The sequence below is a fragment of the Lipotes vexillifer genome, unplaced genomic scaffold (genome assembly GCF_000442215.2).
Source record: "Lipotes vexillifer unplaced genomic scaffold, Lipotes_vexillifer_v1.1 scaffold1404, whole genome shotgun sequence".
Classification (NCBI taxonomy): Eukaryota; Metazoa; Chordata; class Mammalia; order Artiodactyla; family Lipotidae; genus Lipotes; species Lipotes vexillifer.
Window position 1 is genome coordinate 530,153 of NW_006796463.1, and position 11,094 is coordinate 541,246.

Sequence of the window (11,094 nt, forward strand, 5' to 3'; positions counted from 1 at the left end):
ACACACAAAATTCTGTTGTAAAGACATCACTTCTATAAGGAGGTATTCATTGTAGATGTACAGAAGTCTATGGAAACCTAAGTTTACAAGAAAAAAAAAACATTATCATTCTAACCAACTGCATAGTCACAGAGATGTTTAATAAAAGTTATCTGATGATATAATGAAGTCACTTCTTAACTAAGTGCATACAGTGGCAACTATTTTTCAAGATTCACCATCCAACAAACTACATTTTCTCATTTGAAATCCTTCATGTCACTTTTTGACATTCAGATGAAATTTTGAAAGTAATATGATAACATTAAAATATAAACAAAAGTAGCATTAACTGTGAACTGATCCTCAACTTCATAAGTTAAAATAAATGTGTGTATTAGAGTAAAAGTATGCTGACTATGTGTAAATCAAACTGCCAAAATGAGTTTTTGAACATCTGATCCATTGTTTTCCCTCCAGAGGATAAAGGGAGCAAAAGAGGAAGGTAGCCAAAAGGGAAACAGGAAGACCTGCTTCAGTAACTGGACATATTGATTTAATTGGCTAAGAAGTCCATATGCTAATACTCCTAATAATCAGCCATTCCTTTTGTGTTTTGGTAACATATATCCTCATACAATGTATATCAAATGGAATTTTTTGATTTACATCAGATACTTCAAAGTTTCCATTTTTGAATTCCCCTAGTCTTATGTAAGTAACACATTGTCTATTTTGTTTAAAATATCTAATATCTCCCCCAACATCTAGGGCTCCATGATGCAAAATGTCATTTTGTCGATCTTCTGTTCCAGTATTCACTTTAATTCTTTTGATTACAATTGGATTTTCGAATATAATCACAAAGACATCTCCTGTTGACGGTGATTTTCCCCAAAAGTATTCATCAACACTACTATAAGCCTTGCTTGCATCATAATTTTCAAAAACGCTCATGTTGGTATATAGACTTGCAGGAGGGTTATCTGGGATATCAAATGGCTCCTCTTCAAAATCATCATCCTTCAGCTTATTCTCAGTTCCTTTATATGATGAGTAATAACCCATGTGCTGAAAGAGAGATGGTTTAAAACGAATCACATTTTTCTGAGCCAACAGACCGCGGAAATGAGTCAGTAGCCAATCACAAGGCATTTCTTGATAAAACATTAATAAAAAGTGCGCCAAACGTGGGAGATCATGAGAATGATAAAGTTTTCCAATATAGCCAAGCTTAGAGAATTCAAGGGTTACCCAGTAAGTTCCTACTAGGGATGTAATGACTTTTTTGATGGCAGTAAAGAAATTTTTTGAACAGCGAACATCATCTTCAAGCATTACATAATAGTCTGAAATATTGGCACAAAAATTAAGCAAAAAAGCATAATCTACATTTTGCTTGGAACGAAATCTCACTCTGTCTTCTGGATCATTGTAATTTCTTTTAAGGCCACTCAGGATTGGGTAATATTCCTCTGGAGCATGTATAACCATTAATCTTCCTGCAATAATATGGTGGGCAAATTTCTGTGTAATATCCTGTAACATGACCTCACGCCAGGATGAATTAAAGTCAGCTAGCTGAACCACCACTGAAATTTCCTTCAACTCTTCGTAGCTGGATTGCTCAAAAATTGACTTGATTGTCTCAAGTAAATAATTTCCTTTTTTTCGTCTCACTGATGAAAGTCCAATTGTAAGAAACCCTGAACAAAAGAATTCAGAAGGAAGACAAATTAAATGTGAAATTAGGTTTTGAATAACATAGGAAAAAAAGATAAAAGTTCTTTTCTCTTTAAGCCTGCTACTCTCTTAAGTAAATCTAAGTGAATGATTATATATAGAACATTTTGTCATTAAAGACTTATGCTAAATATATAAAGGTTATAGTACTTTATATATAATTGATATTTTCTATGGAAAAACTACACCTTAAGCACAATGATGTATGAGCTCTATTGCTTAAACATTTGTTTATGAAATAAGATATATGGTTTAAGGTGTTCTGCAGCTTAATATTCTCATATATGCCCATTAGAGAAGACAGATATTTAAATAACATTGACACTGTTTTTTTTTTTTTAAAAAAAACCTGCAAAAGGAGACAAGAATTCATCCAGTTAAGAATGACAAACTAGTCTCAGATGATGAAAAAGAAAATTAAGGGTCACTCATTCTTTTAATCACCTTTAAGTTTTTCATAGAAAACATGCCATATATTTGCATCTTTCTTTAATCACTGTTATTATCTTGTACCAGAATAATCCATAAGTGGACTTCACAATTTTACTTTGAAATTTATCTAGTATGCTAATTAGAATGAAAACAATCATAAGCTATTTTTGAAAACCTGCATTATTGCTTAAACGTATGATGTATTGTTCTAAGACATAAATATTACTGATTTCTTTCTTTTTTTTTTTTTTTTCAGCTGCCAACACTTAAAGCTTTAGGATATTTTAAACAATAATCCTTAAGGCCAACTTTTACTGAAAATTCAAAATATCGGGTAACACTGTGTCTTCAATATAGAAAGCAACATTTATCTTGGGCCAGGTAAAGTTATATTCTCAAGACAGGCCATGTTTTCTCCAATTTACTGTAGAACTCACCAGGCTCACTCTCATCCTGTTACTATAGGTCTCTAGATTTTCCATCTCTGTTTTAATGGGTTTTGTCATCAACTATAAGACTGAACCATCAGGCATGGTTGTGCTCCTACCAGACATTGTCTGGACGTACCACAGTTTTCTTATCCATTTATCTACTGAAGGACATCGTGGTTGCTTCCAAGTTTTTACAATTATGAATAAAACTGCTAGAAACATCCATGTGCAGGTTTTTGTGTGACATAAGTTTTCAACTCCTTTGGGTAAACAACAAGGGATGTGTTTGCTAGATCATGTCATAAGGGTATGTTTAGTTTTGGAAGAAACTGCCAAACTCTCTTCCAAAGGGGCTGTACCATTTTGCATTCCCACCAACAACAGAGGAGATTTCGTGTTGCTCCACATTCTTGCCAGCATTTGGTGTCATCAATGTTTTGCATTTTGTTCATTCTAAAAGGTGTTTAGTGCTATCTGATTGTTTTAATTTGTACTTCCCTGATGATATATGATGTGGAACATTTTTGAATATGTTTTTCTGACATCTGTGTATATTCTTTGATGAAATATCTGTTAATGGACCAAAGACCTTAACAAAGACCTTAACAGATATTTCAACTGATTTCTTTATTGTAAAACACATCTTGTAGTAATTTTGTCTGGTGAAATTTTTATTCAGATATTTAAAACCTAAAATTAGAAATTAGATATTTTTAGAGAATAAAATAAAATGCTGTGAAATGGCAGTTCACCTCTGAGAAGCATTAGATGTCTTCTAATTAAAATGTTTTCACTTTTTAAAGCTCTAATTCTCACCATGACTCAGAACTGAATAAAATTTCAGAGCCACCATTTGGAAAATAGGGAAATGTTTATATTCACCAAGATCACTGTTTCAAGACAGGCACCTACATGATTTGATTTGCGCAATACTGAAAAAGCCCGTTCCAAGAAAAATCTTTTTTACTAGTCTATTAGAGAGGTAGAAATTTACATGTTTCATTGAAATACCTGGGCTTATGATCCTGTCTTCTACTGAAAAGCTAACATGTTATCTGTTACAATTTAACTCAAGACACCAGCCCTCATTAATACTCAATAACAGCCAATACTTATAGAATACTTTCTACATAAAAGGCAGAAGTCTGAGTATTTTACACGTAATATGCATCTTGAATATTCAAAACAGTCTTTTGAGATAGCTTTGCACTTATCAACATTCCTGTTTTATAGATAAGGAAACTAAGTCACAGTGAGACGAGGAAACTCGTGCAAGGTGTAATACCTAGTAAGTAGTGTGTAAGAGCAGTAGACATTTGAAATGAAAGAAAGAAAGATCTAAAGAAAGCTGAATTGTTACAATTTCCTCAACCTGGTGATCACAAACTCATTTGCATAAACACTTCTTAACAGGGAACTCAATTTTTGTGGTCTCCACACGATCTACTAAGAAGTTCATGATATCATGGTGTATCACTTATTCTAAAACTCATATTTTTCACACAGAAATATTTTAAAATCAGGTTGTATATCACAACTGATGGCATCTTACAACTTAAAACTGATAATGCTTATACTTTCTTAGTGGTACATCAATTATATCATGATACTTTCTGTAATCTATAATGTCTTGAAATCCATGAAATGTAGTTATGTTACTTCTTGGATCCAAAGTGTCTGTAGTGGATTGAATAGATTCCTCCAAAATTTCATGTCTACCTGGAACTTCAGACTGTGACCTTATTTGGAAACAGTCTTTGAAGATGTAATTAGTTAAGGATCTCGAGATGAAATAATATTGGATTCAGATTAGGCCCTAAATTCAATGACTAGTGTCCTTATAAAAATAGGAGAGGACACAGAGAGACAGAGAGACAAAGGGACGAAGGCCATGTGAAGATAGTGGCAGTGATTGCAGTTTTGTTGCCACAAACTAAGGAATGCCAAGAGCGACCAGAAACTGAAAGAGGCAAGGAAGGATTCCCCCCACATGGAATGTGGTGCTGCCAGCACCTTCGTTTCAGACTTCTGGCTTCCAGAAACATGAGAGAATAAATTTCTGCTGTTTTAAACCACATAGTTTGTGATATTTGTTATGGTATCTTAGGAAACAAATATAATGACTTTCATTACTTCAAGCTGGTGGCATGTCATAAAAACCAAACTAATGTTTGAAACTGTATTACTATGGGAATATATATATATATATTTTTTGCGGTATGCGGGCCTCTCACTGTTGTGGCCTCTCCCGTTGTGGAGCACAGGCTCCAGACGCGCTGGCTCAGCGGCCATGGCTCACGGGCCTAGCCGCTGCGCGGCATGTGGGATCTTCCTGGACCGGGGCACGAACCCGTGTCCCCTGCATCAGCAGGCGGACTCTCAACCACTGCGCCACCAGGGAAGCCCGGGAATAATTATTTTTAAAAGCTAACTTTAAAAATTTTAAGTCAATTGATTTTTCCTAGCCTCTCTACATGGTACTATAGCAAACTGTTAAAAAAGTTCAGGTCACAATTAGGCATTTAATTTTTTTGTTGTTATTAAATGGAATTGGATCGGTGAATAATTGCAATTTGTGAAGAAACACTGAACTATTTCCCAAAGAATATATTATATTAGTAAAACCCATAAACTTATTGTTATACAAATGAAGAAAGTTATCATTTTAAAACAAAATATTTTATTGTTCTTGATTTTAAAAGTCTAAGGATACTTACGCTTTCTTTGTAAAGGCATGACAGCTAAGAAGCGATAGGTGACATTGATAGCTCCTGAAAAATTAGATAAATCTTTGAAAGTATGCACATAGCGTTCTGGATTCAGTTGATGTGTAGATGTTTCCCTTACAAGTTGTTTGTCTCCTTCCTGAATGCCAAGAAGAAGGAAGAGAAAACAAATAAATAATAGATGGTCATGGATTAAATAAACTTTCTCCTTACACAATAAATATATGGGTCTGATATATAATACGGGTATTATATAAATCTCAGTTACTGGCACCACAAGCTGTAGATAATTATCTTTAACCTGAATTCCTACCTAGAGTCTCTGTTCCAGTTATATTCCACTTTTTATACTATGCTTACAATTGCTTTTCTACAGCATATATCAATAGTGGCATTCTCTTGATAATAATAACAAAAAAATCTCTATTTGAAACTCCTACTGCCTTCATGTTAAAATTCAAATTCTTTACAATAATTTAAGGACCTTAAAACTTGACAGTAATCTCTTTTACAGTTTCATGTAAAGCTAATTCTCACTAGAGTCCCCATATTTGAGTCATATTAAACTAGTTTCTCTTCTTCAAGCCCTATCAAATAAAAGACCACAGATTATTTCTGTGATTTTGAAATTTTAGGAATGATTAGGAGGATGCAGCAGTGAACATAACAGTTGGAGTCTGGATAACTTATTAATCAAAAAATTTTAGTCAGTCACTTATGTGGCCACTATAATCGAAGGCTGGTGAGAATGGACAGACATGGTCCTTGTGACATTGTAGTATTTTTTTCAAATGTCTTCAAGATAACTCAATTAGGATACATTTGTACAAAGTTTTCAAGGAAATGTCTTTAGACCTTATACTAGTCTTTTCCATGATGTTTTCTTGTGGGTGTAGAGGGGGAGGGGGAGTATTCCGATGGAGGTGAAGTTTGGTCCTTTTTTATTTAAGACCCTCATTATCGATCTGATACTGGAATTATGTCATTCAATCTTCAGAATGGTTTATATTCAAGAAAACGTTCATATTCAGCTTTAAAAATATCCTGTTAACCAGTAATTGCTTTGTTTTATCTCCCTTTGATATAAGTTCAGTTGTAGATTTTGATTATCTAATCACCATTTGATCAAGCCTCTATTGGTTATACATTACTAGCAAAATGACTTGCTTGGCTTTTGTATATGGTTTAGTACCACTGGTAGAATATTAGGGCAACTAATTAGGAAGAAACGTTTCTTTTTTGGCAAAGTGTCTATTGTGCTGTGTGAGTTATGTGGATCTTTCTACTATTCAGTATAAGAATGGCAGGTCAGGCATGGGCATGCCATTAAAACTACAGAGAAAGTGAATGCATTAAATAAACTTGGTCCTCATGTTTTTGGCTGTGGTCAATAAAACTTTAATCAATTAAACCTTGTTCTAAAATATTAGAAAGGATTCAAATACAAACTTTACCTCAACTGGAACATTCACTACTTTGTGTCAAATTTAAATATAAATGGAAAAGGTGACTACCTCAAACTTTTAAATCTATGGCAGGGCTGAAATTGTCTTAGAATAAAAATTGAGAGTAGTGAACCCTGACTCGGAAGCGCTATCAATCTGGTCCTTGATAAATGAAGATTCATTCTGAATATCTCTTCTGTATATTCAATTATGTTTATGAACCTATAGTTGCTCTTTAATACTGTATTTCTATATTTTATATTGACTTGATGATTTAGACAAAGAAAAAATACTTTAGTCTGATTTATAATGTATTTGCCATCTGTAAAATTATAGAGTTTCAAAATACATGATATTAAACTTTGGAGGCTAGTTTTCTTATAAATTGTACTCATTGAATATCCATTGAATTCTGATTATTTTAAATTCATTGCACATAAATATTTTCATTGTTGTATTTCTGAAAACCTAAAAAAATCACGAAAGTTTTAAAATGAACAAGTTTAGGATTTCTAAAAGGTAAGCAGAGACTCAGTTCTGCATCAGCTGCTTTAATAGTAATGTAATGGTGTACACAGTCAATAGGGCGTAGAAGAAATATCTATAAAAATCACAGTAGTCACAACACTGAATTGATTTTACCATTCTGGTCTTATGTGATATCACATTCTAATAGGATACTGAATATCTCTTTAAGAATTATATCGTGAACACGTAAAAATCCAGACCTTTTCTGTGATAAGATAGAGTACATTCATCCTGTTTGAAGGACATAACAGAATATAAAATGAAATGAAACTTACATGAAAGCACTTTATTAAATTCTCAAGAACAGGTTTCTTTACACTTTTCAGCATAAATAAATCATGCAACTTTCACCTGAGTCTGTCTTGTTGGCTGCTTTCCAGAAGCATCTATCTGAACAGCCGGGCTCTCCCTGGATACCTTCTTTCTGTAGCTACTATGCTGTAGTGTATTTCTCAGCAATAAGACAAAGCTTTATGACAATCATTTTCTGGATAGGAAGGCAATTCAATGGACTAGCTACAGACTAAATATATACCCTGGTGGCTACTTTGAAGATGCTCACAGCTGAGAGGCTAAGTTGATTGGATATGCAGTGTCTCTTCTATTTAGTTTGCCTTGTAATACTATTTGTCTCTTACATTGAACTTGACTTTCTTTCCCACTGAAAGGCACATATGCCCCTAACATGTAAGCAATACACTAAACTGTTACATGCCCAGATTTGGGGGCCACTGATAGATTTTTCTAGCAAGTAGAGTAGAATAGATGTGCTAAATAACTCCAGAGACCTTACTACTGTAATTGTTTATCTGATTTATCTGAATTATAACTATTATTTCCCCCTGATTTAAGAAAAACAGAAAAAGGAACTTCCCTGGTGGCGCAGTGTTTGAGAGTCCGCCTGCCGATTTAGGGGAAACGGGTTCGTGCCCCGGTCCGGGAAGATCCCACATGCCGCGGAGGGGCTGGGCCCGTGAGCCATGGCCGCTGAGCCTGCGCGTCCGGAGCCCGTGCTCCGCAGCGGGAGAGGCCACAACAGTGAGAGGCCCGCGTACCACAAAAAAAGAAAAAAAAAAAGAAAAACAGAAAAGAACAACCTGCTAATGTCTCTGCTTAGAAAACTGCATGCTTTGTGATATTTTGGAGTCAAGAAAGAAAATCAAGTCAGATAATTTCAGGAAGACTGAAAAAGCACAGATAAAAGGGTTGAAAAGGGAGAAGTATTAAAAAGAAACTGCATTATATCCTAGTAGGAGGCCAGTTTTCCATGGTTATTAGACATTTTTAGAAGAACAATTTAAATTTTACACAAATGATTTAGCGAATATTTCAAATATTTATATATATTAAGCCTTGGGATAAAATTTAGCTCAAAATGCAATTTAGGTAGAAAACATCATCTAGTAAACAGTGAAAAATTAAACTAATATAAATACTATCATTGAATTGTCAATATGGGGGTATGCTTGTATTTAAAAACCATTTTAACTCACTTTTTCTAACAACATAAGTATTTAAAAATAATTTCAATTTTTAAAGCTAAGAAGCAAACAATCTCTTCTCTGCACCTGGGAGGATTTGCAAATTTGACTAGATATATGGCTAATGTAGTAAGAAAATTTTCATTGAGAAAGTACTCTTTAGTAAGAGCTATTTCATTAAATCACACTTTTTAACTAGGTGGCTAGGACCTATGTTTAGATAGAAATGCATAAAGAGAACAATAGTGTTTGACTTTCTTATGGATACTCTATTAATTCTTACACATTTTATAGTGAATTTGAAGCTGTTCTATTCCAAAAAGACATAAGGATGTTTGCTGCATACAATAATCTTTTGTCTACTTAAAGTTAAATATTGAAATTTCACTTGTAAGTGTCTTATATGCATCATCATTGAATACAACAAGCATCCTGCCAATACCATGTTTTTGATTTACAAGATGTGATATATTTCTACCAGTACATACAGATGCAAGAAATAAATTTTTATCACAAAATTAAATTAATCAAGAGCTCCTCTATGATCTTTAATTCTATTAATTAAAATATAGCTAGATCAGGTTTCCCTGGTGGCACAGTGGTTGAGAATCTGCTTGCCAATGCAGGGGACATGGGTTCGAGCCCTGGTCTGGGAAGATCCCACATGCTGCGGAGCAACTGGGCCCGTGAGCCACAACTACTGAGCCTGTGCGTCTGGAGCCTGTGCTCCACAAGAGAGGCTGCGATAGTGAGAGGCCCGCGCACCGCGATGAAGAGTGGTCCCCCCTTGCCGCAACTAGAGAAAGCCCTTGCACAGAAACGAAGACCCAACTCAGCCAAAAATAAATAAATAAATTTATAAAAAAATTTATAGCTGGATCACCTGGGCCTTGCTCTACTGTCCTCAAATTTCATAAACCTAATAAACAGTTTAAAAAAATCTAAAATGCATATCATTAGTAAGTTTCTCCAGTTTGCTATGTTTATCTAAATCATGCCTAGTCAAATTCTATTAACTGTGCTAACTTCAGTATTATGAATTGACTAAGGATGATAGAATGAAGAGTCCACAAGATTAAGAGCTATACTTGAAAGTAAAGGCTTAGGCAGAGTCAAGATCTAGGAATCTGACAGAATTTTGCCATCAAAGAACAATGCTAATGGAAGCAAGATGCTTTACAGAAGACTTCCTAAGAGGATCTGCACAAACTTAGATCATGTGGTTGGCTCATAGGATATATTTAGAATAGTATCTGGCAAATAGTAGGTAGTTACCAAATCATGTTCAATTAATAAAACATTTTACTAGGAAATGCTCTTTGTAGTTATTGTGAGATTGTCTCTAGCTAAGATATTAATTGAAACTTTTAGCATGCTTGTATGATAGAATGTATTTCCAGGTGCTCTATCTGTCCAAAGGCTTTGATTTTCTGAAATATGTGAACAGGAATAATTGCATAAAGATTAGAATTTTCCCAGATATCTTAAGCGCAATTCAGATAGAAAAAGTGAATTACTCTCCATATTACTTTCATAGTACTCTCATCAGACATGAAATTATATAATTATAACAAAAATGAATAATAGAAACAATTTGAGTTCTCACAATTAGTCAGAATATGTCCTTTTGCATACTTTCATAATTCACTTAAAATTCATTCATAAATTATCTACTAATTTTACCATTTTTAAACTATTGAATAGCTTTCACATAATATTATCTTTAGTTCTTAAGGATCTATATTACTTTTCAGTGACCATAAATGTATAACATGGTGGTCATTTAGTGTTATTCAAAATCCAAATGAGATGTCACACACTGTAATAAAATGTTCCTTCTTAACAAAATAGCACAATTAGTATCATTAATTAGACAATGGGATTTAAAAATTTTTGATAATATAGAAAAGTAGAGAAAGTAAGGAGTAACACCTTTAAGCAAATTTTGTTTATTCTATTTACAGCAGACCCTTGAACAACACAGGTTTTAACTGCGCAGTTCCACTTATAAGTGGATTTTTTTCCAGTAAATATGTAATACACTACACAACCTGAGATTGGCTGAATCTGCTGATGCAGAACTGTGGATATGGAGAGCCAACTGTAAAGTTACACCCAGGTTTTTCTGAGTGCCTGGAGGGTCAGTGCCCTTAAAACCCACATTGTTAAACAGTCAACTGTATTTCAAATTAAAGCTCACAAATTACAATGATTTTATGCAATATTAATTCAGATAGGGATGACGGCTAACTTATTTGGAATTAGAGATACATATTTGAACCACTATATATATATATATATATATATATATATATATATATATATATAT

The 11,094-nt window shown here is 33.8% G+C and overlaps 1 protein-coding gene across 1 annotated transcript in view; it reads right to left on the reverse strand.

The window, feature by feature from the left end:
- Positions 1 to 513: 513 nt before the first annotated feature.
- Positions 514 to 11,094, reverse strand: part of MGAT4C (MGAT4 family member C) — a 359,247-nt gene continuing 348,666 nt past the window's right edge. Inside the window, exons 5-6 of the mRNA XM_007468628.1 lie at positions 5,303 to 5,450; positions 514 to 1,685 (exon numbers count right to left, since the gene is read on the reverse strand). Coding sequence (XP_007468690.1) covers positions 544 to 1,685; positions 5,303 to 5,450 — 1,290 coding nt within the window. The 3' untranslated portion in view covers positions 514 to 543. The remainder of the gene's footprint in view (positions 1,686 to 5,302; positions 5,451 to 11,094) is intronic.